Raw genomic sequence first — 27365 nt, 5'->3', positions numbered from 1 at the left:
GGCCGGAGATGGGGTGCTCTGCTCGCTGAGCTGGGGGGGGGCAAAGCCGAGCCCCCCCCCCAACCTAAGCCGGGTCCCCCCCCCTCCCCAAATTCCGCCGTTGGCTGCTGCTCCCGGCGCGCACGTGGTTGGATTTAGGGGATTTCTGCGGTTTTTTTGGTGCTTGGTTTGGATTCCTTTTTTTTTTTTTTTTTTTTTTTTTTTCCCCACGGGGGTGGCTCGGGGCCTGCCCGGCCCCCCCGCCTTTCTGGCTGCCCCCCACTTTGCAATGGCTTCTCCGGAGAAGATGCACCCCGGGCCGGCCGCCCTGCTCTGCTGCCTCTGCTCCCTGCTGCTCCCCGGTAAGTGCACCGGGCGGGGGGGGGAAATATATGTCTTACGTGTGTGTCTGCATCACGGAGGGGGTTTGCACCCATCTCCCCCTTCCGGCCCCATCTGCCCCCCAGCAGGGGCAGCCCCTGCCCAATGTGTCTAGCGGGGAACTGCCCCCCCCCCTCCCGCAGCCACCATCTCCCCTGGTCCTCTGTCGTGTGTCCGTCCTCCCCCCCCCCGCGAAATGGGTAAAGATTAGAGTTTATTCCTGGCTTAATAAAATGACAGCTTGTGCTTGCGAGCGCTTGCAGCGGGCTGTTTCTCCGGGCAGGGAGCGGGGTGGCAGGGGGGGAGATGGGGTGAGGGGGCTTCGGTGTCCCCTCCTGCTCCCCCCGCCCCTTGTCTCCTTAATGCAGAGCTGGTTTAGCAGGAGGATCAGGGGCTTTATCCGCTATTATCCACTCGTTTATCCCCCAGACCCGTACCCAGGCGCTTTCCCAGCCTGCGGTGAGTTACAGGGCAAGCGCTGCCGAGGTGGCATCATTTTGGGGTGCGGGGATGGGGGTGCAGCCCCTGGCATCCCTCTGTTTCTTTCTGTTTCTCCTCCCCATGGCTTTTGGGACAGGGGTTTGGGGGCTGGTGGAGCTGATCCTGCCTGTGGCCTTGGCGGTGGGGGGGCCCACTGCCTGCTCTCACTTGTCCTGAGTTGCATCCAAATCACTGCCGTGCCATGGCCGAGCTGCGGTGACATCCCGGCGTGCCCTGGTGACAGCCCTGGGGATGCCAGCACCTGCTGCTGGGAGCGTTGTTGGCAAGGAAGGCCGAAGCGGGTCACGTACCCTGAGGGACATGGGGCTGGTTTCTGTGGATGGTTTATTCCGGGTGGTTTCTGTGTAAAACCAAGCCCCGCAGATGCACCAGCCAAAGCATCTCCCCCTGGCAGCTGCCTTGGCCAAGCAGAAAGCAGGGGACTCCTTGCAGTTTGGGTGGCAGCCACCTGGACCACTGATGCCAGCCTGGCTCCAGCCGTGGGCTCAGCATATCCTGGGGGCTGCACTGTCCTGCTCAAACAGGAACCCCTAGAAGCTGGAGGGGTCTCTGGGCCGTGCCCAGCTCCATTTTGCACCGGCAGCCCATGGTCAAGGCACTTTGGGGGCGCAGGCAGGGCTTTCTTGGGCATCTGCAGCCCCCCGAGGCTCTTTGAGAAGCTTGGGGAGCTGCTCACCCACAGTGGTGAAATAAGGAGGAGGGGGGACGCTGGGAGCATCGCAGGGAGCTGGCAGGGTCTTTCCCCCCTTAAAATCTCTGACCCCGGTGCAGGAGCAGAGATGCTCTAGGCTGGTGAGGACCGCAACTTTACGTAGCATCCTTTGGGGTGGCAGATGCTGCCCCCCTGTACCCTGAGTCTGGGTGTTTCCTGGGGTGCTGCCAGGGCAGGGTTTGCTGGCAGAGCTCTCTCTTTGGGACCACCAGGTGTGTGTGTGGGGGGGGGGGTCGCAGGCAGGGGTCTGGCAGCCAGCAGGGAAGCGCGATCTCCTTCTGCTCCTCAATTTGCCTGGATGAGATTCAGCCGCCTGGATCGGCGCTTCCCCATGGCGTGTGCGCTGCTGAAGGCGGCTGTTGGCTTTGCTGGCAGGTGATGGGAAATATCCCTGTGGAAGCCATCCACCAGGAATTGCCTCCAGTGCAGGGGCTGGATGTGGCCCCCTGCTCCCCATCCCCTCCCGGGGGTTTCAAAGCCCCCCCCCCCCCCCCCCCCCGTCACTGCTGGGACACCAACAGCCCTGTGGGTCAGGCCTCCGGTTTATCCCAGGGCAGGATCTGGCCCCTGGACTGGGGGATGCGATGGGTGAGGGGAGTCCCCGTGGCAGCGATGCCAGCGTGAAGCAGGCGAGGGTGGCCTGTGCCGGATGCGGGGCTGGGGCTTGCCGTGCTGCTGCGGGAGGATGCCTGTGCCGGCAGAGAGAAAAGCCTCTGCCAGGAGTTTTTAGGCTCGTTTCATGATGTGCAGCTGCCCTCGCTGCCGCTTCGGCCTTTCCTGGACAAATAAAGGTCTCGGAGGAGCCGGAAAAAGAGGCTGAGAACTCCTAATTCTCCCAGCCTTTCTTACAAATCGCTTGTGCTGGTGGCAGGGGTCAGCCAGCGGCGAAGCAGCGCCCTGCGCTCCTGCACAGGGTTTTTTATTCCCTTTTCCCTTCTTTTTTATTTAAGAGCAACCCTCAGTGACAGCCTTGCTCCTGCTGCGCTCCCCCGTCGGGTGCTGGGAGCCCCCGGAGCCGCTTGGCTGCCAGCCCTTGATCAGCTGCTTCCAGAAAGGGTTTTTTTGGCACCTCTGGGCTGGGATGGCCCCGGGGTGGTCCCAGGGCTTGCGGGAGGGACGGATGGACCCCAGGGCCGCAGCGCGATGGGGGATGCCGGTGGTGTGTGCTCGGCGCGGTTGTGCTACGAAGCTGCAAGGGACCTGTTGGGATGCGGCACGGCGCGGGGAGGGGGGTGGATTTACCCACTGGTTTGTGAAATAACTTGTGCTGTCGGTGGGGTTGAGCTTGGTCTCCTGCGTCTTCCCTCTGCTGCCTGCTGAGCCCCGTCCCTGCAGCGTGCCTCGGTTTCCCCTCACCCAGAGGCAGTGATCCAGGAGCGCTGGGGTTATTCGGCATCTGTCCCAACATGCAGGGCAGGCTTGGGGTCCCCCACTGGATCCTGCAGCCCCAGCACCTCCATCCTGCAGCCGGTGGGGATGTGGCCATGCTGCTCTCCCTGTATCTCCTGCCGGTTATTCCCACCGTGGGCAAGTCTGAGATGTGGGGCTGGGTCTGAAGGACGATGCTGTGGCCTGTGGCTCCATCCCTGGTGGGGGCTCCAACCTGTGCACCCCAACCCGGGGGGGGGGATACAGACCACCAACGACCCCCCACCCCCATTTCGGCTCAGAGCATCTCCCGGCTCGAGGATTTTCAGACCAGCAGATGGAGATGTGCAATAACTTGCTTCCGAACCGGGAATGTACACCCGGCGTTTGCTCATTTAATGCCCGAACCGGGAACGTACATCCAGCTTTGCTCATTTATCAGCCCCCATCCCGGCCAGGCTGATGGGGTCGGAGCGGGGGAGCATCCTGGAGGCAGGAGCAGAGGAGAGGCGACAGGATCTCTCCTCGCCCTGGCAGGCAGGTGAGAGGACAGGATCTGGCCTCTGAGCTGGGTTAAACCCGGTGCAAATTTTACCTTTGGTGCTGCAGAAAAGGGGGTCACAAAAGGGTACCCCGGAGCTGAAAACTGAGCAGCTTTTGGCTCTGGGGTGTCCTTGCATGACCCCAGGTCCCACTCAATCTCCCCCCCTACCCCCCCAATCTCGATACTATAAATCCCAGCAGGGTGCTTGTGCTGGGATGTGGGGGTGTGAAGTTGGACACCGCACCAGGAAATTGCCTTTTCTTCTACTCCTTTTTTCCTCTTGGTGTTGTTGAGGAAAGAGAAAAGGATGAGGGATGCTATCAGCAGCGTGATGGAAATCCTCTGAGCGATAATTTTGGTGAGCATCAGTCGCAGGGTTTGGCCCTGGGGATTTCAAGATGCATTAGGTGCCTCGATACCCTCTAGAGACACACTTTTGTGTGTGTCTGTGTGTCCATGGTGTTCCGCCCTGGGTTCAGCCCTGCTGTATCGCTGGGGGAAACTGAGGCAGGGTATTGGGTGGCAGCAACCTCCTGGCTGAGGTTTGCTCAATGATGTTTTTAGAAACCTGGCTATTTTGTGGTGTTTTTTTTTTTTTTTTTTAAGTGCTGCTATTTAATTCACCCCACCGTGACCGGCTGCTGAGGTCCTTCCTTGCCCAGCCTCTCTGCATCCTAAAAAGAGGAGGAAAGGAAAAACCAACCCAGCTGGGTCCCTGCAGAGCATCCCGGATGTTGCACTGCCACGTCCCAGCTCCATCCACTCCCGTAGCCCCCCAGACTCTAACAGGGAGGTGGGCAGCAGGATGTGGCCTCATCCTGGGAGACGATGGGTGAGGGAAGGGGTGCTTACATGGCATAACCTGATTTTTTTCAGCTCCTGCAATTGCCTGGTTGAAATAGCCTGCGATGGGCGTGTGGAGGAATCGGCAAGCTGCCGGTGTGTTCCCCTCCCGCGTGGCGCCCGTCGCTGCTGCCGTACGAGCATCCCATCCATCTGGAAAAGGTCACTCTCGCTAATCTAATCAGAGTCTTTTATTATTAAATACACGGCTCTGCTAATGAGCAGCCCCCCGGGGAGCGAGGGAGGCAGCTGCTCCTGGGGTGGGATGTGCAGTGACAGGCCAGGGACCTCAACGATGCCGTTGGGGACAGAGTCCCTTCCGGGGAGTTTGTCCACGTGTGATGCCAGAAAGAGAAATGGTTCAACAGTGTGAACTGAGGAAGGTCCCGGTGCTCCTTGCCAAGGGGAGTGGAGGTTGGAACTCACTGTTTCCCTGAAAATTGGGAGACACAAGGGTCCTCCAGGTACATTTGATGGTGGCCCAGAGTTCCCCACCCTGGGGGAGGCACCAGCCAGGCTGGGGGATTTATGGGCTATTATCTCTCCCTGAAATGTCCCAGGTTTGGGATGCATAGCTGCCTTCTTGGGATGTGACTCTCCTGGGGATCGGTCTCTTCTGTATTTTTTTAAGCTGTTTTATTTTTAAGCTGTTGCCTGACCTGTTGCCGCTCCCCGCTGGGCACACGTCCCTCGCTGCCGGCTGGGTGCAGAGCCCCTCGCTCGCTGGTCTTGCCTCCCAGGGGGATACCGTAATCAAGGCAATTCGCAATCATCTGATGGAGCCGCCGTCTCCTGCTGGCGAGCATTTTCCCATCACTTGGACATATTTGCCGTCCTTGATTCGTCAGTAGCTCTGTTAACAGCCTGAGAGGGTGCTGCCAGGGTGGCTTTGCCCCCGCTTGCATGTGCTGTCACCTCCTGGCCCCTGCAAGAGCTAATGGGGCTGGGTTTGCCACAGTTAAATGGGCTCAGCTGGTCCCGTTCTTCTTCTCCAGGACTGGCAAAAGTTGAGAATTATTTCATTTTTAATTTTTTTTTTTTTTTTTTTTTAAGGAAAAGCTGTGTTTTCCCTCTTGAAGGTAAATAAGATTGAAGATGCAATACCCACCGCTGCCAGCTCGGTGCGGCTGCTGGATGGGCTTGTCTCTGGGTACCAGCTAAATTAAAAAAGGAAGGGGTTATATTCGAGCCCTGCGTGTTTGATGCTGTGGCTGCTTTGCTGGGTGGCAAAGTCCTGAGCTGATGAAGTCCCCAGCCCAGTGCCTGTCCCTGGCTCTGCTTTTGGGGCTGCCAGCTTGGACTGGGTTTATCTGTGGCTCCTTGGGTTCCTCTGGAACTGAATCCCGCTCCGGCTCTGAACGCAGCCTGACACACGTCACCATGGGGGGAAATTAATCGGTGTCTAATCAGTCTGAAACGTGTCACTTGGCACAGCCTGGGCTGGTGATGGCAGTGGGGGGGGGCACAGCCCGAGGGATGTATTTGGTGTTCAGATTTGGAGGGTGCTGAGAGGATGTTCCTACTCCCGAACATGGTGGGAGGGGGCGGAGAGAGGACAGGGGGGATCTGAGCAGGGTCTGTGGCTTTGGGGGGGTCATTACATCAACTCCACACCAAACTTGTGATGCTGGGTGCTTCATCCTTGGGTGCTGCTGTCCCTGGCCCCACTTCCCTAGGCCACCCTTCAGGGCTCTCCCCTGCTGCCTGTCCTCCTACCTCTGGCTTGCTGGGGGGGTTATTTGGGGAAACCATCTGTCCCACCTGCTGCTGGGGGACTGCTCCCAGCTCCTGGCATGGGGGGAACCCAGTATGAGGGGGAGACCCAGCCCAGGACCTACCACAGCACATGCTGAGGGCTCAGGGGCTGCCGGCTTTCTCCCAGGACTGCTCCCCACCCTCTGCCTTTTGGACCCCACAAGCATCCCTGTGGACATTCATGGTCAGACACTTCCTCATCCTTTCCCCACCCCCTGCTAATTCATTTCTTCATTTTTCTTCCTCCTCTGTAAAGGCCCTCTCCTCCTGTCCCCTGGCCTGTCCCTTGCCGTGATTTGTGGAAATTGCTCTAAAGTAGCTGCTGTGTAAAAGCCTTGCCGGCTCCAGGAATTTATGGCAGGCTGCGCCTCTGCACGGCACATCCCATTTAGGCCATATTTATTTATTCCTTTAGGTTCCTTGCTTATTTTTTTCCCCTCCCTTTTAATAGTTTTCTGGGGGAAATGCAGAGCTCAGTACCACAGCCTGGTGTGCTGCTGGGATGGTTCCCTTTTGCTTAGTGCTGCTGGCCCCGTAATACAGGCTGTGTGCTGGCCTGGGTCTGAGTCCCACCAGCATTTCTTATTTTATTGCTTCTGCCAGTGAAGCCGGTCTGGACCTTTTGGAGGGGGAGAAGTCTCAAGCACCTAAAAGAAAGGAGAATATTGCAGTGCCCACCAGGCGTAAGCACAACCCTTTATTAGACATTAGAGAATCCACTTGGAGCCAGCGCTTCTGCTCACAGGAAGGCTTGATTCACTTTTCCTGACTAGCACCAGCTCAATTCCTACCCCAGGCTGGTTTTGGGAAGCCTGGACCAGTTTAACCTCCCAGGTTGAGCGTTGCGGTACTTGGTACCATGGGGCTTCCCAGCCCCATCACCACAGCGGCCATGGGCAGAGCTGGGGCCCAGGAGAGTCCCCATGTCCCCGTGTCTCCCCCTTCCCTGCAGCCACAGCTGGGACGTCTCACCACCACGCGCCGGGGGAAGATAGTTTTACATTTGTAACAATTATTCACTTAATTGAGTTCCAATTAGCAGGGACTGGAGATGGAGGCTCTCGACGCGTCGGAGGGAAGGGAGAGCTTGTTGTCTTTTATGTCACCGAAAACAATTTTCAAGGCTCTGGCTGCTGGGAAGCATTTTGGAGGTTTCCACCAGGGGCCTGCTTGCGTTTTCTAATTTTGGCTTCAGTTTTATTACTGGGTGGTTTTTTTCCCCTGCCTGTGTTGAAGTGCAGAGCAGAGGGGGGCTCGTGTTGGGGCTGACTGAGTTTTGGGTGGAGGTAAAGGCGCGGAGGCCTCCATTTCTCCTTTTTTTTTGTCTTTTAGGGTGTTTGGAGGTGCTGGCCCCACTTGGGTGGAGTGTAACATGGCAGGGATCAGTGCCACGGGGTGGGGAGGGTAAGAGATGGGTGTGATGCCCATTCCAGGGATGGATGGGGAGATGGGGCGGGAGCCTGGCCCTTCCTTGGGAGCCAGGGCTGCCTCTAGCTGCAGCATCCAGCTGTTGGAACATCCAGATGTGAGCCATCCCTGGCATTTGGGGCTATTGCTGCCTGTATTTCCCCTTTGTGCTTGGCCCCGATGGCTGTGGAGGCAAAACCTGGACCACCAGATTTTGGGGCTCTGAAGCCTCAGCCGGGGATCTGTGGGATGCTCAGGGGAGCAGGGCAGCTTTAAGCTGGCTTGAAATGAAACAGCATTTGGGACATCTGTGCTGGTGGCCTGGTGAGGAACAGCCGGGCTGGGCTTCCTCCTCGGGCACTGTGGGGTTTTGCCGTGGTCCCCTGACTCTCGGCATTTTGGGCGGATCTGTCACCTCATTGTCTGATCCAGGTGCTGACCTGTGCGGGGAAACTTGAGGCAGTGGCATGTCCTGTCCTCATCCCTCTGATTCAGGGGTAGGATTGTCACCTTGTCACCCTGGTATGGGGCTGGATCCAGGAAAAATGGGAACACTGATCGTCCTGGCATCCCTGGCGGTGCTGGCAGCCCTGTGGCCGGGAGAAGCAGCATCCCTTGCTTGTGTTTGCAGAGAACCAGAGATGAGAGCTGTGCCTGGGGCTGCTGCAGTTTGCAGGGTACCAGGGCCCATGTTTGGGGTCTTGGACTGCTGATGAAATTCTGTGAATGTTTTTATCCTGCGGCCAGGCTGGTGGCTCAATCTCAGTGACTGGTGACCACCAAAACCCCTTCAAAGGAGTCCTGAGCCGGGTTTGAAGCTGGCGTGAAGCCCTCTGCGAGGGATGATAACACAGCTCCCTGTCACCCCTCCCCGCAGCCCTTCCCACGTATTTAGTGAGGCTTTTATCATCGTGTCAGCTCAAGTCATTGCTTTATGGACAACTTTCCCGGCTTGCTCCGATGTGTGACCACCATGGAAGCCCAGCTGCAGTGGGCTAGCGTGGGCTATGGCCACGGTGTGTGATGGTGGCCTGGCAGGAGAAAAGGCAGCTGGGGCTGGTGTCTCACGTCACTGATATTTCGACATCTCCCTCAGAGCTGCGTTTGGTCCATCGATACACAAGCCCCCAGTGCTGCCTGGTAACATCACAAGAGGTTTTAACCCTCCTGGCATGACCTCAAACCTCCCCTCCCTTTTCTCCGGTGCTTTTCCTATAGCACTTGCCCTGCTAAGTGGGGATATATGTGCCGGGAGCCCCCCGCCGCATCCCATGGGATAAGCCGGGATAAAGATCCCCCATGGAGTGTGGCTAAAGTGATCCCTATGGCAGACAGCTGGGTCTGGGGCTTAAGCTGGAGCTCAGCACTGGCTATCGATGCTGGATAAGGGGAAGAGGAGGAGGAGGCGGCGGCGGTGGCTCTTTGGCCTCTGGACAGGGGGTGGGAACAGGAATGGGGCTGGTGAGGCTGTTGTGGGGGCAGGATGGAGGGGCTGAGCTGCATTCCCCCTGTGCCCTGTTTGCTGGGGATTTGGGGCAAGAAGGGAAGGTGAATGAGCCAACATCCCCCACCAGCCATAGAGACGTCCAGTCTGTCCGTCTGCCTTTCCCGCGTGTCCGTCAGTCTGTCCAAGCAGGGGGGGATGGAGCAGGAGGGTGGCTGGTGGTGACCGAAACCCCACGTTGGGACCCTCACTGAGGGAGGGACAGGCAGGGGCTGTTGGTGCTGCTTTTTGCACCAACAAGACCCCTTGGCCTCGGGGGGTGTGTTTTGATTTTAAGGCAGGGCTGGGGGTGCTGTCACTGTCCCCACGTGCACTCGTGGGCGAGGGAGGAACAGCTCAGCCCATCTGGCTGCATGGCTGTGGCCGGCACGGGCACATCTGGCTGGGCAGATGTGGGGGCTCGGTGAGGGGGCCACCGGCAGTTGTGTGTTTCCATCTTCCTCTCTTCCCCAATCTCCCTGCCGTGGGTCACAGGTCACCCCGGCTCCACGTGGACTGCCATGGGGCAGGAAGGAGGGGGCACATGGGTATCCCGTCCCATCCCGCTGTGGGGCTGGGGTGGCTCCTCAGCCTGAGGGGGTCCAGGCAGTCCTTGGGCCAGTCGGAGCCTGGCCAGGCATGGAGATCTGCTTTTTTTGCTTGCGGTGCTGAGCTGCGAGGGTGGAAGGACCATATGGTCCCCTCTGCGCCAGCCTAATAAACCCAGGAATGCAGGTCAGGCGCTGCAAATCCCGTTAACTGCAGCGGGCCACAGAGCAGAGCCAGCAACCAGGGCTTAACCCTTCTGTCCCCCCAAACCCAGCCAGAGGCAGTGGCACAAGAGCCACCTTCCCTCCTGGGGGCTGCTAGAAACCAGGGCAGGGTCTGGGGACAGTGGTGTGGGGACTGGAGTCTCCTGAGCTGTTTTGCTTGTCTGTCCATCCTTCCATCCATCCTTTCTCCTTCCTTCCATCTCTTGAGCTGTTGTGCTGTCCATCCATCCTTCTGTCCATTGTCTCTTCTCCCTAGAGCTATTCTCTTGCTGTCCAGCTATTTCCAATCTGCCTATCTCCTTCCATCCATCCATACGTGCATCCTCCATTCTCTCTCTTGGTTCATCCATTCTTATCCACTCTTTCTTCTTGGCTCTCTAGCCAGCAGCTGTGCATCCATACAGCCATGCATCTCCTTCCTCCCTTCTCCTTCCCTCACCACCCTCTGTCCCTCTGCGGTGCAGAGGCTTGGGCTGGGCTGTGACCCACCATCCTGGCACCCACTGTGGGCTGGATGCAGCTGGGTTAGACCCTCTCCTGGCAGGATTAGTTTATGGCCAAGGAACGGAGGCGCCGGTCCTGTTCCCCTCCCGGCGACAGATTATAGCATCATTTAAATGCATTTTGTCTGTGGAAGGAAATAGCTTCTCCGGGTGCCGGCAATCCGCCTGCGCTGAACTAATCATGACCATCGCATTAATCTCCATCCCAGCTCATCCCCGCTTCCTTCCCCCATCCGGCATGGCAGGGGTCCAGGTCTGTGCTCGGTACTGGGGCCACCCCGGGTGTCCCCACTGCAGCAGGGCTTGGCCACACTGAGCTGCCGATTGCTGCGGTGGCTTATCTGATTTGACCAGGGTCCCCAGCGCGCATCCCTCTCCTCAGTGCAGCCGGGCAGAGGAGACTTTCCTTGGCCCCCCAGTGCCCAACCCTCATTTGCCATCAGAGAATCCCCATGGCAAGGAGGAAGGAACTGGTTGCTGGGGGTCTCTGCCATGAGCCGGGGCCGGGTGACAAATTGCAGACAAAATCTGGCTATTTTTGCCCTCCCAGTGCAGTGGGTGGCAGCGGGTGCCCCTCGGTGGCAGGCGGCTGGGTACGGGCTGGGTGCTCTCTGGGCTGGCACAGAGGCTCTCCTGTCCCTCTGCCCAAGGGACGGGAGGTGACACCAGGCGTTTTGCACCATCCCAAGGGTGGGTTTCACTCGGGGCCATGCTGGGGATTGAGTCGTGTGTTTTTTGGGTGGCTTTTCTTTGTGAAATGACCTGATCCTTCCACAAAGGAAGATTTTTAAGGGATAAAAACTGATGCTATTTCAATGAGTCAGTTAAACACAGCCTCTTTCCCTGGCTGCCTGTGCCTCCTTCCGTCCTGCCGGTACCTCACCCAAGCGGTCAGGCTCATGTCGCTCCAGCTGGTGGATCCTTTTCCGCAAATAATCTCATGCCTTGGAAAAAATCCCCTTTTCTAATTGCTGGGGATAGCAGGAGCAGCTGTGTTTGTGTCAACTGGGATGTGGGGAGGACTCAAACCTTCACGTTTCGTGGTGAAAAGCAACCTCTGTGAGCCAGAGGAGCAGAAAGCCCCTCGCTGGTGGTCATTTCTGACCGGAGTGGCACCCATGGGTGCTTTCTGGGGCTCAGCACCTCTCCTGCAGCTCCTGGCTCTTCAGAAAGTGGCAAAACAGAGTGGGACGGGCTCAGCAGCCGGCGGCGAGCAGGGTTAGCGTGGCAGGGACTGGTGTTGTGCCCACTGCGGTGCCAGCACGGTGGCCTCACCGGTGATGTCCCCAGTGTCTGCCCAGCCCTGGGGAATTTGCTGGGTGGCTCTTGGACAAGTTTCATCCCAGGCAGCATAGCTGTGGATGCTGCCCGTCTCTGTATCGGCTGCTAATCCTTTTATGAGCCCTCTAAGCTGCTTAACTCCCCCATGTCCCACAGCAGAGAGTTCCCCGGGTGGGCTGTGGGGTCCTGCTTCCCCTTCACCCCCCAGGGAGCCTGACCACGGCCATGCTCCCGGCTGGGAAAAGCCCCGGGTCCTGGCATGCTCCGGAGCCCCCCGCCGGGGAGGGGACTGAGCCGTTCCCGGGAGCTGAGCCGTCACATCCGCACCTTTCGCTGCTGCTTGACGCGGGTAATTTGGGCTCTCCTGCTTGGGAGCCGCTTGGGAGCGGTTGCAATCAGCGCCGGGAACAGGGGGTGCAGGGGGGGACCCAGACCTCCTGGGAATCACTGGCAGCCGCTGGCGGATGCAAAGACCTTGAGATGTCTTCCAGAGTCCCGCAGCTCCGGCGCAGCCTGTGCCGTCAGCCCGGCTCCGCACCCACCGCCTTTCACATCATCTGCTTTAGCAGAAAGGTTTTCATGGGGTTTCTCTCCGCTTGCCGGCCGTGGCAGCGGAGTAGCCGGCTCCCCCCCCCCTGCGAGGGACTCAGGCAGCTCCAGCCCCTGGGAGTACATGGCCAGCAGGCACTGCTCTGCCTGTGTGATGTTGATTCTTTTTTGAAGGTAAAATGGTCAAAATGAAGGACAAAAGGGATTTCTTGGGGACTGTCAGACCTGAGCACTGCTGGGGTTTGCACAAGGTGGCACCAACATCGTCTTCATCACTTTTCCACTGAGTTGTGTCTATACCTGGAAAAACTGGGGCTGGACCAGCTTTGGTGCACAGGGGCGGTGGGTGGCACCCCTGGGTGGGTGACGGGTGACAGACAGCCTGCAGGGGTGGAGCTGGTCTGGGGCAAAGGAGCCGATTTAGCCACTTTCCCCCTGTGATCTGGGAGCTTAAAGTGTGAAGAAAGCCTTGGTCTTAGATACTTGGCAGGACCTGTCAGCCAGAAGTTAACCTGGACCTGCCTAATTTTCAGTAACGAGCCTCTGGAGAAACTGAGCGTCCTTTTCTCTGCACATTTGGAAGCAGGGATACAGCCAGTTATGCCCTGTTTCTACAAGTGGGTCCCTGGTGTTTCAGCCAGTGCCTTGGCGTGGGTGCCAGGGTGGGTGACCAGCACTTCGGGCTCCCCAGAGGCAATACTGGGGTTGGATGCTGTCGTGTTTTAACCCCAGACAGCAACTAGAACCGTGCAGCTATTCACTCACCCTCCCCTCACCCCCAAATAGGGTAGGGAGAAGAAGGAGGAAAAGGAAAAAAAAATAATTCTTGGGTTGAAGTAAAGACAATTTAATAGAATAGTAATGGAAGAGAAAATAATAATAATGGTAAAAGAATATACAAAATAAGTGATGCAATGCGGTTGCTCACCACCTGATGATCTATTGCCCGCCCTGTCCTGAGCAGCGATTGCAGATTCCTGTCCCCCTGGGCCAACCCCTGTTTTTATACCGAGCATGGCATCTATGGTGTGGAATATTCCTTTGTCCAGCTTGTCCTGTCTATGGGGAGCTGAAAAAGTCCTTGACTTAATACAAGCATTATTTAGCAACAACTAAAATAATATGCATTATCAACATTATTCTCATACTAAAGCCAAAATACAGCTGCTACGAGGAAGAAAATTATCCCTGCCCCAGCTGAAACCAGGACAGATGCGGCTTCAATGCACCCTGGCCCAGCCTTGGGCAGCCCCTGAGCATCCCTCCTTGCAGGACACCCCATCCCATGCCAAGGGTGGGTTTGGTGAGGCTGGAGCCACCCACTGGGAAACACAACAATGCCCAAGGTCCCGGGGAGGTCTTTTGCATGTTTATTTTGTAGGACAGAAACCCAGCCAGGCTCTCGCTGCCCTTGCGAGTGTTCTGGGGGCTGAAGCACCAGCTCCTCCTTTCCACAGGGCTGGATCGCTGCCACCTGGGTCTACTCTCCCTGCTTTGGGGCTCAGGAGATGCTCGGGGGGGGATGTCTTGCGCTGACCCACGTTCTCCAACCTCTTTGCAGCCCAGACCAAGGGGCCAGCCCCCAGCCCAGAGCCCGCTGAGCCCCCCGGTGCCATCACGCTGCCTGTGAGCTACCGCCTGTCCAACACCCGCTTGGCCTTCTTCCTCAAGGAGGTGGGAGCCAGCCCGGTGGGCAACGGCAGCGCCCCGCTGCAACGTGCCGAGCCCTTCGTCGTCTTCCAGACCAAGGAGCTGCCTGTCCTCAATGTCACCCTGGGGCCCTTCAGCACGGGGTTGGTGCTGCCCAAGGAGCAGCTGCAGCCCTCCAGCACCCTGGAGGTCCCCGACCGCCTCACTGTCAACTGGAAGGTGCGCGCCTTCATCATCCAGCCCCGGCTGGTGGCCAACCAGCCCGTGGTCCAAGTGCTCTTCTACGTGGCCGGCCGGGATTGGGATGATTTCGACGTCACTGACCGGCTGCCCTGCGTGCGGCTCCACGCTTTCCGCGACGCCCGTGAGATCAAGAGCTCGTGTCGCCTGCGGGGCAGCCTGGCCACGTGCCTGGTGCAGGCAGAGCTGCCCCACGCCTGGTTCGGCCCCCCGGCCGTGCCGCTGGGCAGGCGGAAGGGCCCCGAGAGCCTGGAGGTGCCAGGCGAGAGCCAGCAAGCCGAGCTCTACTACACCCTGCATGCCCCCGACGGGGCCGGCCAGTGCCTTGGGGAGACGGTCCCTCGCCGGGGGGTCGGGGGGGCCAGGACCGAGGGTCCCACGCAGCACCCGCTGCTGCGCATCGGCAGCGTCAGTCTCCTGCAGCCTTCCCCCGGGCAGCCCATGCAGGAGCACCGGCTGGATGGCAACATCTTCATCCGCCTGCCCGACAAGCCCCTCAAACCGGGCGAGGTGCTGAGCATCCTCCTCTACCTGATGTCCAACTCCACGGTGGAGCACTTCACGCTCAGGTAAGGTCCCAGGGCTGTCCCCACCCCGGGAGCAGACGCCCTTTGAGGGGGTGGTTGTTTCAGCTGGGCTGTGTGAAGACAGATGCGGGTTGGAAGGGAGGAGATGAGGAGGGTGTGTTGCATTTATAGGACCTGCTGGGGGTTGGACCAGGTCTGGCAGGGCTTCGGGAAGGTGAGGGAAGCTAGAGGAGCAGCTGGCACGTGGTTTTGCAATGTTGTGGGGCTTTGCGGTGGGAGCTTCTTGGAGGGAAGAGAAAGGTTGTCCATGCAGTTTCCACCTCTGCATCACCACTATGGTCCACTGCCTTCTCCCTCCCTGTTGCACTGGGATTAGGGTCCCATCAGCAGATGTGGATTTTGTTCACAGCCACTTTGGGGACAAGATGCAATATGGCCATGGGGCTCCTGCAGAGCGAGCAGGAGCTCCCCATGTCCCCCCTATTCCTGCCCCTGCAACCACCTCCTAGTGCTGAGCATCCCAGTATGGGGAGGTGCATGGGGGGACCCCCCCTTGCTGCATGTCCCTGAGGATGGGGGGACCCCCGCCACATCTCTCCAAAGGGCATTTACAAGTGTCCCTGTGGCCATCAGGCCAGCAACGAGCCCCTGGCATGGGGGACATGGCACACCAGGCTCTCCTGTCCTTTGCCCTGGGGATACCCAGGCCCACAGCGGTGTTACTGTCCTGGGGGGCAGCACTGGGGCTGGGGGACCAAACTCCTGCTGGAGGGGTGATGGGGGGGACAAAACCCTATGAAAAAAGAGGGACTGGGGTGGGCTCAGCCCCGTGGCTGTTGCTGCCAGAAATGGATGATGTTTCTGACAGCCAGGAGGAACTGGGGGCAAAAATTCCCCCTGCACCTACGGCAGGGTGCCTGCGGGGGGGAGGTCCAGGGGTGCCTAGGGGTGAGGGTCCAGCCCTGACCATTGGTCTCCACAGGGTGAAGGCCAAGAAAGGTGTCAACCTGCTCAGCACCAAGTCGAGGAGCGGGCAGTGGCTGGTGAGCTCGGAGCTGCTGACGGGCGGCAAGCACTCCACTGCCACCGTCGACGTGACCAGGGCGGACGGTGCTGGGCCCAGGTAAGAGAACCTCCCCCTACCCCCCAGAAATCGGGGAAATTGCTGGGGTTTGGCCCAGAGCGGTTCTCCCTTTGCCTCCACCCTGGGTGTCTGGTTGGCTGCAGTGCCATGCGGGTGCTGGCAGGGGAAACTGAGGCACAGCAGCGCATGGCCCAGACTGTGAAATTTGGAGGCACTGAAGGGGGTTGAGCAATTCTGGGGTCACACCTTCAATCCAGCTGTTGGGGTAGGTCCCACACCGACATGGTAAGGGACTTAATTTTGTGCGTGGTTTTTAGCCTTGGCCAGCAGCATGCAGCTGGCAGGATGGTAGGTGAAGGTGGATTTCATGGCCCAAGGTGGGCAGGTTTGTGGTTAAGCAGGTGAGGTGGTGTGTTCAGGTGGGATCTGCTCCGGATCAGCGCTGGCGACCAAGCCGGGGCTCAAGCAATGCCCTCATAAGTCATGGGTACCATTTAGCAGCTGCATCCCTGGCTCTGAGCTGGGATTGCCTGGCCGTGTCGGATGCTGGTGGGCACATGTGGTAGATTTTGGGGCTGAATTGTGAGGCCATGGAGGATCCCCCAGTTTGGAGTGGAAGTATTTTAATTTTTTTAAGAAGTTTTAGTACCATGAGAGGTGGCAGCTCTTTGCTGACTATCCTGGTGTTTCCTCTGGGAAGGAAGGGGAGCAGTCCCCAGACAAGGCAGTGATGGATGAGTGTCGGATGGGGAGCACAAACCAAGGCAGCACCTGAGATGGGCAGAGCCAGTTCTGCCCTGCTTGACACGGGGATGATGCCTGTTCCTGGGGATCCAGGAAAGGCTTGGGTCAGTTGAGGAGAGACCAGGGGATAGAAACGAGAATGATCTGAAGGAGCGAGGACCCACAAAGCTAAGCTGAAAACACAGAGGCTGCTCAGCCTGGAGAAGGGGAGATGTAGGACTGGCCTGTGAGCTCATGGAGGCTGCAAGGGCAAGGGGCAGTTTTGCCCTTTGCATCCACGTGGGCAGGATGTGGCAAGAAAGGGCAGGGCACGGGCATGGGGTCAAAACCACCAACAGGAAAGACTGTGAAGTGCTGGAAAGCAATTGTTCCTAGGCTGTGGTATCTCCATCGCTGTGTCTTTGGGAAAAGGCAGACAAGTGTCTCCAGGAGCTGGGTTAGAGTTGATGTGCTCGAGCCTTCCCTGCCCTTTGCGTTGGAAATCTCCCCGTATCTCTGCCTCACACCCCAAAACAGAGCGAAGCTGGGGACGAGCTCTTGCAGAAAGGAGATCCTCAGCTCTGACTGCTGTGAACGTGAGCTCAGAAGCTATCTGCAGAAAACCCCTCCAAAGGGCTGGAAAAAAATCCTCCGGAGGGTGGATTTTCCTTTACCCCACACCATTGCTTCCAGATACAAAATCAGTGTCCCTGGGGCCACCCCAGTGCCCCTGCACGTGGCTGCCAGACCTGCCGGCAGCGAGATCCTCTCCTCTCCCCCTTCCTCCTCTCCCCAGCTGCCGCCGCCGCGTCAAATCAGCCTGGAAAGGTTAGAGACGGAGGATGAATTTAAAGTGATTACAATCACCTTTTACACAAACAACTCCATCAAATATTAACGGAATGGAAAGTATGAATGACTTAAAGCCGTGTTGCCCTCCAGGCTGTGCAGCCGGAGGAATTTGCTTCGCCAGGGCTCTGGGGGCTCTTGGCAGCACCGGCTGTGCAGGGAGGGGGTGAGGGCCCTGAGATTTGGGGAGATAATGGCCAATTTTGGGTGTTTTTCACCCCAGCAGCTGCATCCTAAGTTATTCCCCCAATCCGGGTAGCTTGGCTCTTGTCTCTGTGATGGCCGAGAGCAGACGATGCTCGGGGAGGGCAGAAGATGGTGGCTGACCCCTGGCAGGGCTCCTGGGACACCCAGGGGCACCCCATGGCGAGATGTCCCAGCACTGAACCACCTCTGGCATGAAGCTGCAGCTCCGGTTTGCTTTTGGACCTGCTCTTCCCAGCTGTATTTAATACTACTGCATTGGAAGAGGCAGTAAGCAGCCAAATCCTCTTCAGACCAGGCAGCTTTTGGTGATTCCCCTTCACCCCCATAGCTGCCTTGGGGGCACAAAGTCCCAGCAGGACCCCACCAGCCCTTGCATGGCAGCTCCACTTAAAAGCCCATGGTTCCTGCAGTGCGAGCAGGGAGCAGGACTTCCCATGGTCTGGAGCAGCCCCAGCTTCTTGCTCTCCCCTTTTCTGTTCCCTTTCACTCATTAGATATTTATCAGAGAGAAACCTGACCGTATCCTGCATCCACAGATCGATGGGACCTTCTCGATGGTGTGATGAGAGCAGGGCTGGTCCCAGCTTCTCCTTCCACAGGGATTTCACCTTTCCTCACCTCTCTCCCTCCTCCTGCTCTGGTGGGGGGGGTTGCCGGCTGTGCGGTTCGCGGGGGCTCTGGGGTTGCTCCCATTTGCGGGGGTTGAACCCTGAGTCCTCCCCAAGGGATTTGCAAGTTGGACACAGAGATAAAAGGGCAGGATCGCATCCAGGGAGGTTTGCTTGTAGGGATGGGGTCTAAGAGTGATTTACGCTGCTGCTGTCAGATTGTGACCAACCCATGACACAGAGGATAAGGGACATCAGCTGCCGAGTCCCCCCGTCCCCTCAGGCTGGCACTTTGTGCTGGGTTTGGCAGCTCACAGCCTCTCCATCCCTTCCTGCCTCGGGGATGCCCCAGAGTTTGCTCCCTGTCCGTTAGCTCTGGGTCCCACCATCCTCAGCAGCAGCATTAAATGCATGGGGTTTTGATGAGCAAACAGTCTTGGGGCTGTTATCCCCTGCCAGTCCTGTCTACCTACCCCATCCCCTGCCCGTCTGCCCTGTGCATCCCCATGGCTGCCCATGCAGGCTGGGGACAGCCCTGCCCCAAGTCCTAGCTCAGAGTTGTCCCATCTGCTGTCTGTGGTTCTCCTGTGCCTCAGTTTCCCCATGTGATTGCCTTGGAAGGAGCTGTAAAATCAGCACCTTGGGCTGGGCTCTTGTATAGGAACTTATTTGCCGTCCCCAAGCATGCTGGCCTCCTGGGTATGGGACACTTGGGGTTTGACCTGTGGGACAGGAGTGTGCTGGCGGGAACAGCCTGGGGCAGTAAATCCAGCCACACTGTCAGGGAGACGGAGCCGGGGAGATGAGGGCATTGCCTGCAGCCACCCGCCATCCCCTGGGGCTGTGGCCACACACTCACCCTGTGACAATATATCACCCACAGCCTTGAGAGAGTGCCTACTTGAGCCACTGACGTTTTTCTCCCACTGGGGAGAGGCAGTGAAATACATTTCTCTCTCCCACTGGGACAATTCCCTTTGGATACTGAAGGTTCCCATGGGAGCAGCCCCCAGGGGAGGCAGGGATCAGGACTGCTGTGTTTGGGAACAAGCATCGTGGTGGCACCTAGAAGGGACCTGCTGGGGGTGATCTGCATCACTAGAGGGGACTGTCTGATGTCGATCCCGGGGTGTCTGCGGGACCCAGGGCACCCAGCTCACCATGTCCCCCTACTGTCCCCCTGCCCAGGGATGGGGACTCCTCCTCTGAGATCATGCAGCTGGATTTCGAGATGGAGAACTTCACCAGCCAGTCAGTGACGCGCCGCATCATGTGGCACATAGACTACCGGGGCCGCAACCCCCCGCCCGACCTGGAGAAGGTGGTGACAGAGCTGACGGTCATCCAGAGGGACATCCGAGCCATCGTGCCCCTGGCTATGGTGAGTGAATTCCTGCCCTCTGCTTAGCTTATCTGCTTTGATATTGGGGATGGGTTGGGTCCCCCTGAGGGATCTCCCATCAGCCCATCTGCCCCATAGCACCTATACATCCATACATCCCACCCACCCACACATGGGTCCTTCTCTGCCCCAGGGCTGGAGCAGGAGAGGGGTCAGCTGGCATCAGGGACAGGCTGCCCTCTAACATGATGGTCCCCTTTGCATCCTGTCCCCAGGACACAGAAATCATCAACACGGCCATCCTGACAGGGCGGACAGTGGCCATTCCTGTGAAGGTCATCGCCATTGAGCTGAGCGGCGTCATCGTGGACGTCTCTGCTATGGTCGAGTGCAAGTCCAACAACGAAGACATCATCAAGGTGGGTGCAGGGAGGGGGCTCTCATGGCCCTAGTGAGGGGCTGAGCTTCCCCCAGGGGTGCTGGCCCCAGTAGCGGCATGGGCTGGAGCTGGATGAGCTGGGGCTGGTGGCTGAGCTGATGTGCTGCACAAGCCCACCCCATCCCATGCATCATCCCCTTGGTGGCTTCAGTCCATGTGTGCCTCTCCCTGGGATCTGTCGAGGGAAGGACAAGACACTTTGTCACTGTCCTCGGAGAGGCCATGGGATGTTCCGGCGCTGCGCAGGCTGGCACCAGGCAGCAGCAATAACTATAGGTTATCACGGCACTTAGTGCTGATAATGTGAAATATTGTCACCTCGCAGTGTAAGCTGCACGTTTCCATCAATGGCTTCACTCGTGCCTCCTGGTGGCATTTATCTCCCGTTTGGATGGGACGGCTGAGCTCAGGCTGGAGGCTGGCCCCAGTGAGGTGTGGGGGGACGAACTGGGCAGCTGGGGATGGTGGAGGGAAAAGGGGAGCTGAGGGAGAGGAGCAAGATGGGCTGCACGGGAGAGATGCCGATGAGGCGAATATCCACACATCCGCCCCAGCCGCCAAGGCAGCAGCCCATCCTCAAATCCAGCCATGATTTTTCCATCACCAGACCCACTCATCCATATACATTTCTCTATCACTGTATGTATCCATCTATCCGCCTGTCCCTATTATTCTATCACCATTTCCATCCATCCACCCCTAGACATCATTCTCCCAAACACCCCCCACCCCTCTCCCTGCACGCACCCAGCCAGCCCACCTTCTCCGTGTCCCCACTGCCTCGGGCAGAGGCAGGGAGCCGTGCTGGGGGTCTGGGCTCTCCCATGTCCCCAGGCTCAGGGACATTGCTCTTTCTCCCCTTCTTTGCCAGCAGCCACCGGCTGCCCTCCCAGCCGAGGGGGTGACGGGCAGAGCCCCAGCCCTGTTAGGACTTGCTCTCCCCAGTGGTCCACGGGTGGGTGACAGCCAGTGTCACAAACTGTTTACCCAAGTTCTTGACTAAAACTCCGATCTGTGCGATTTACAGCATCGGGTCTAATTTATGGAGACCGGTCCTCCGCAGCGTGATAAAACACTAGAGCAATAATACACTTCAGGATGGACTCCAAGACACTTAAACTGTTTAATGTGCTGCCTTTCTACTCATAAATCTATTTACACGCTGTCCCCAGACCTGGGGGGAGCAGACACATGCACACAAGCCGGGATGAATAATGCATGGAGCAGCCCTCCGGCCCCGGCTCGCCTCCTGCTCGCATCCCGCTCGCCTCTCGGAGCCCCGTGCAATTTCTTGCTGAGTTATTTTGTGTTTGTGCTGGAGCTTCGTTTCCGAGGGAGCTCTCAGTTACCTGCTGAGATTGGGGAGTATGATTACGGTGTCAGGGCTATAAACCTGTTACATAAATCAAAGCTTACATAGTGGGATGCGCTATGTGTTACTGTAAATAATTTAACGTGAAGGAGGACTGGGGAGATGCTTCTCCCCACGGTGCCTGCGGCTTGGTGGTGGTTCCTCTCGTGTGTAACATGGAGGGGAAATGTCTTGGACCTGGTGGATGTGCCTGTGAAGGTGCCAGAGCCACCCATGAAAGACGGTGAGAGAGCATGGGTGGGAGCTGTCACCCTCATCCCCTTCTGTGGTCGCACAGGGTGGCTACCTGTGCTCAGCCCAGAGGTGAGGACCTCATCACTCAAGGCAGCATACAAATAAGTCCTGTTCCCTGTCCGTGTTGTGGCCTCGGGGACTGCATATGTGTTGAGGGACACGCAGGAAGTGGAAGGGCTCCTCTGCCACCAGCCACTCTCAATGAGAGATGCTCAACCTGACCTGCTATGTGAACCTTTCTTAGGAGACCACCATCCAAACCTGCTTGAGGACCCACCAGGAGCAAGTCAGTTCATTGGGGCTGAGCCTCAGGGACACTGTTCACCCACAGCCACCACCAGGATCCCTGACTAGCCAACATGGGGTCCCACCAGCTGTGGTGGCTCTTCCCACTCCTGAGGGCCTTGGAGAAGATGTGTCCCCTTGATCCCATGCTTGAGGCTGTGCCAAGGGGGGAGCTCCTGGCTGCAGAAGTGGAGCCGGCAGTGCCTTGGCTCGGAGCCCAGGCAGACCTCAGCCTTTCGCTTCCCGACGCCTTGCTGCAAATCCGGGAAGTTTCTCTGAACAAGCATGCACTTCATTTAAAAGCTAATCTGCAGTCACTCCATCATCAGGACAGGCCTGATGTGCTGGGATTTTTTGTTGTTGTAGTTTCAGCCCCCCCAATTGCTAAGCAAGTGGTCCCCAGAAGAAGATGCCGGGGGGATTTATTAGCTAAGGTAATGCAAGCAGCAGCCCATCATATTTATTGTGATAAATGGCACAATATCCACAGCACTCCATTGCTGGAGGATTCGCCCAGGAGCTCATCTTTATTCAGACACTGCCCTGCCAGAGATGAGATTGTCTTTTTAGACGTGCTGAGCTGGTATCTCTGATAGGAAGACAAGGAACAAACCCTCCTGCCTTGCACGTCCCTCCTGTGCCCGGGGAGCGGGGACTTCCCGAGGAGCCCAGGTCTCGTGCTTTGCTTCCTCCATTGGCCCCAGGGATCACAGGCACCTCATGGTGGGCTCCCACAGCTGGAACGTGGAGCTCTTGTAGAAGTCAGGCCCTGCTCATGGGCTCGGAAATACAAGGTTCCTGCAGCTGAATGACTACAAGTGCCCAAAGATAATAGGGGGAGAGAGGCAGTGATGCCAACACCTCTGCTGTCAGCTGCCATGCAGCATGGACTCACCTCCTTATCAGCCATCTGAGAATCCACGTGGGAGAACAGCTTGTTGGAAATAAGCCCTCCTGTGCTGCTGGGGTGCTTGTTGCATCTGAGAGAGTGACTGCGCTGCTGGCGGAGCAAATGGGCTTTATTTTTCCCCAGCAGCAAAAAAACTCAGAGGCAATTCCTGATGGTGTAGGGGGAGGAAAGGGGGTCAGGGTTGGGCCATGGGGCCACTGCAGATGAGAGGTTGGAGCCTCCCCAGCCTGGTCGTCTCCTCCCACCCTTGCTGGGAAGGAGAAGGTGCTGTTGACTCCGATGGCCTAAGCTGAAACACAGGTAATGCTGCAGTGGCATCCTCTTAGCTCCTTAATTGGCTCGGCTCAGTCGATAATAAGTGGTCCCTGCAGGATGTATTTGTTTTATAGCAAATTTAACTAATGGCATTTGCATAAATGGGAATTAAAAGTGAAAGAAGATGAATGTGAGGATTCAGGTGGACTCTGGGAAGCTCTTCCTGGGGTTAGCAGAAGGGACGGGGACGAGGCACTGGTGGGTACGGGCACACAGCTGGTCCGGGCTATGCTTACTGCCTGTGCCCTCTGGGTGTGAGTGGAGTAGATTTTGGGGCAAATATCCAGAATGAGTGATTTGTAGCCTCTGTGAAGCACCCACGGGTGCCTCTCACTCGAGCGCAGTAGCGGGGTATAATTCAGTGCAGGGGCCAAAGAAGCTGAAGCACCAAATGAAGGTGCCTGCAAGGGCGGGCAGAGGAGCTGGTTTGGGGGGAAGTACATGATATGGCTGTGGTGTGTGGGGGTCCACACCTCTGAGCAGGGACCTCAGGGCCTGGGCCACCTTTAACCATGTATGTGCTGGGTGATATTTGGCTCCTCCAGCACTTCCCATCCTCCAGGCAGCCTCCTGCCAGGATCTCTGGTGTGTCTGCGGGAGCATTGCAACCCCTCATCCTCCTTTCTCCCCCAGGTCTCCAGCAGCTGTGACTACGTCTTTGTCAGCGGGAAGGAGTCGCGGGGCTCCATGAGCGCCCGGGTCACCTTCACCTACGAGCACCTCTCTGCCCCGCTGGAGATGACGGTGTGGGTGCCCAAACTGCCACTGCACATCGAGCTCTCGGACGCCCGGCTGAGCCAAGTGAAGGGCTGGAGAGTCCCCATCCTGCCGGACAGGAGGTGGGTGCTGCTGAGCCACCACACTTAGGGTCTGTCCAGCCTGGAGAAGGCAAGATGAAGGTGGTGCTAGTGGTATAGTTTCCTTGTTCAGCTACTTAAAGAGGGGGTTTTAAAGATGATGGAGCCAGAGTCATCTCAGGCGTCCCCAGTAAAAAGGTGAGAGATCATGGACGCAGGTTGCAGGTTTGTATGGAAGGAGGAAAATTTCACTATGAGGTTGGTCAAACGCTGGAACTGCTGGGGAACACCCATCCTTGGAAATGGTCAAAATTCCCCTGGATGAGGCCAGGAGCAGCCAAGCGCTGAAGTTACCCCTGCTTTGAGGTCCAGAGACCTCCAGATGTCCATCCCAACCCAAGATACCTTGTCCTCTCAGTTGGTTAGGGGGCAGAGATGCCAGTGACCCTCTTGCCACGTGCTGCTAAAGCCCTTGGAGACCTCATGGGCAACAGGCATCTTATTGGCCAGGAGCCATCAGGTTTCTCCCGTGCCTGGGGAGAAACCTGCATTTCTCCCTGCCCAACCAGCCCTCTCCTTTCCTGGAGGGGCTGAAGAGCTGCAGCAGGAGGGAGCTTGGCAGCACTTCCTACCCACTGCCCCATCCCGCAGGTCGGTGCGGGACAGCGAGCACGAGGAGGATGAAGAGGAGCGGAAGCAGAACCGTGGCTGTGCCCTGCAGTACCAGCACTCCACGCTGCAGGTCTTCACCCAGTTCCACACCATGGCAGCAGAGGGCACGGGGCAGGTGGTCACCATGCTGGGACCCGACTGGCTGGTGGAGGTCACCGACCTGGTCAGCGACTTCATGCGCGTGGACGACCCGCGGGTGGCCCACATGGTGGACAGCTTCACGCTGGCTGGGAGGGAGCCGGGCACCACGCTCTTCAAGGTACCCCCCCGGCCGCCTTTTCCCCCCTCGGCCGGTTCAGCTGGGGATGGCAGGCGGTGACGGGCACCCTCGTCCCCTGCAGGTCGTGTCCCCGCTCATGGAGGCGGTGCTAGGCGAGACGCTGGTGACGGTGGCGGAGGAGAAGGTCAGCATCACAGACCTGAAGGCCCAGGTGGTGTCCAGCCTCTCGCTGTCCCTCCACCCCAGCCCTGGCAATAGCCACACCATCATTGCCCGGACGTCTGTGCAGCAGACCCTCAGCTTCTTCAAGCAGGTGAGGCCAGGGGGGTGCACTGGGGCTTGGAGGGCCCGGTGGGAGTCTTGGGATGGGGTGAGGGCTCCATCTGCAACACCCCTTTTGCAAATCCTGCCCACAGTCATCTTAGGCCCCCACAGCACCCGTTGTCCTTCAGACACCTTGGTGACCCCCAAAGTACCCCAGAAGCCTTCATGCAGACCCATGAACCAATCCTGCTCAGCCTGGGGACAGGACACAAGCATGGGGACAAAGAGGTCTGGATGAAATCCTATAGTTCCCAGCCCAGCTCAGGTAGCCACATCTGGCACCTCTGGGGCTGGGCTTTGCAGTGAGCCTGGGCAAGCATGGGGGAAACTTAGGGAAGAACAGACAAAAGGGAAAAACTAGGCAAAGGTTGGAAAGAACAAGATGGATGATGGAAAGAGAGAGGGTGAATTGGGTGGAGAGAAGGATGGAAAGGAGGAGGGATAGATGGCGGGATGGACAGATGGGTGCAGGTGGGACTGGCATCGTGCTGGGCAACCGGTGCCTGTGTTGGTCTCGCAGGAAGCGCTCCTGAGCCTGTGGATTTCCTACAGCGACGGCACCACAGCCCCCCTCTCCCTCTATGACCCCAAGGACTACAACCTGGTGGTGAGCAGCTTGGACGAGAAGGTGGTCTCCGTGACCCAGGACCGGGCTTTTCCCTTGGTGGTAGCAGAGAGCGAGGGCGCAGGGGAGCTGCTGCGGGCTGAGCTGGTCATCTGCGAGAGCTGCCAGAAGACCAAGCGCAAGAGTGTGCTCTTCACAGCCTTGGCCAGCGTGCGGGTCCACTTTGGGTCTGAGGAGGACCCAACCTATGACTATGACCATGTGTCCAGCAAGCCAGGGCTGGTGGAGACAGGGGCAAGCACCACCCTGCGGGCAGAGGTGGAGAGGAAAGCAGAGCCGAGCGAGGACAGTAGGATGTCCAGCGCATCTCACCCCACTGAGGACTTCCCCACGATCCCCACTGGCTTTGTCCAGGTGACCAGGGGGCTGACGGACCTGGAGATAGGCATGTACGCCCTCCTGGGTGTCTTCTGTCTGGCCATCTTGGTCTTCCTCATCAACTGCATTGTTTTTGTGCTGAAATATCGGCACAAACGCATCCCACCTGAAGGTCAGACCAACATGGACCATTCCCACCACTGGGTCTTCTTGGGCAATGGGCAGCCCTTGCGGGCTCACAATGACCTCTCCCCCCAGCCTGAGAGCCCTGGGAACCCCCTGGAAAATGTCCAGACCTGCTGCCACGGGGACCACCACAGCAGTGGGAGCTCGCAGACCAGCGTGCAGAGCCAGGTCCATGGTCGCGGGGACGGTTCCTCGGGGGGTTCCACACGGGACCAGAGTGAGGACCCACTCAACTCGCCCACCTCCAAACGGAAGCGGGTGAAGTTCACCACCTTCGCCACGCTGCCCTCCGACGAGCTGGCGTACAACTCCATCCCCATCGCTGATGAGGAGGACTTGGAGTGGGTCTGCCAGGACATGGGGCTGCAAGACCCCGAAGAGCTTCACAACTACATCCGCAGAATCAAAGAGATTGCTTAACGCAGGGGCAGAGGGGACAGGGCGGGAGGGAGGGGGCTGCCACGCTGTGCCATGCCATGCCATGCCACGCCACACCACACCACGCCGGCTGCTTCCCCAGGGCTGGAGACCCAAATTTGGCTCTCTTGCGTGTTCCCTCTTCTGCACATCTCACGTTCTCCTCACCTCCTTGGAAGGCACCCCCGGGGGCCTTTTTCTTTTCTTGCCCTTTATGGTCTGGTTTTCCCAGGGGAGGCAGCAGCACACGTGTGGCCCCCCAGCACGCCAGCCTGCAGCAAGGGGGCAGCAAGGGAGGTGAGTTGGGGAGCAGGAGATGGATGGGGTCAAAACCTCCGTGTGCCTGTCCAACAACGAAGGGGACAGGACGATGCTGCAGGTCCTGCTGTGCAGGGGACAGAAGAAGGGAGATGTCCTGGGCCCCTCCAGGAACCCAGTGGGGGCAGGTGGTGAGTGGGGGCTTCCCAAAGGCACCTCCCCTGCCTTTGCTGCACTTGGTTGCACAATTTTGGAGGTGAGTGCTGGTTCAGGGGTTTGCTGCCCCGTGGCTGTTGGGGTGTTGGGGGGGTCCCCCACCCAGACTCTGCTGCCCCATGCTATGGATGATGCTGGGTGAGGCTGGAGGGGAGGTTGGCTGCCAAGGGGGCTGGAGACCCATGGCCACGGGTCCAGGGAACCGCTGCCCCTGTCACCTGCTGTGTCCCAGCCCCAAGTGCCGGGCTCGCTCTGCTCCCTTTGGGATGGGAACAGTAATGTTTGCCATAGGAGTATCCCTTGAGGGCCGTTGGCAGTTGCTTCTGCCCCCTTCTGCTGCCTGGGAAGGGCTGTGGGCATGGGTAGTTTGGGGGTGGCCGGGCTGCCTGTGAGCTTGCCTGTCCTTGCCTCTCTGTTCCCAGCCAGCGCTGGGCCCCCCACCCACCAACACTGCTGGGACCTCCAGGG

At 58.3% G+C, this 27365-nt stretch overlaps 1 protein-coding gene across 1 annotated transcript in view; it reads left to right on the top strand.

The window, feature by feature from the left end:
• The window catches only part of TMEM132E (transmembrane protein 132E), a 46920-nt gene extending 20494 nt beyond the window's left edge, over positions 1–26426 (top strand). Inside the window, exons 2-9 of the mRNA XM_074160886.1 lie at positions 13641–14538; positions 15479–15619; positions 19156–19348; positions 19585–19728; positions 23498–23703; positions 24313–24592; positions 24675–24866; positions 25398–26426. Coding sequence (XP_074016987.1) covers positions 13641–14538; positions 15479–15619; positions 19156–19348; positions 19585–19728; positions 23498–23703; positions 24313–24592; positions 24675–24866; positions 25398–26426 — 3083 coding nt within the window. The remainder of the gene's footprint in view (positions 1–13640; positions 14539–15478; positions 15620–19155; positions 19349–19584; positions 19729–23497; positions 23704–24312; positions 24593–24674; positions 24867–25397) is intronic.
• The last annotated feature ends 939 nt before the right edge of the window (positions 26427–27365 follow it).

Source organism: Numenius arquata, chromosome 18 (assembly GCF_964106895.1).
Source record: "Numenius arquata chromosome 18, bNumArq3.hap1.1, whole genome shotgun sequence".
NCBI classification, from domain to species: Eukaryota; Metazoa; Chordata; class Aves; order Charadriiformes; family Scolopacidae; genus Numenius; species Numenius arquata.
This window is presented reverse-complemented; position numbering and strand designations above follow the sequence as displayed.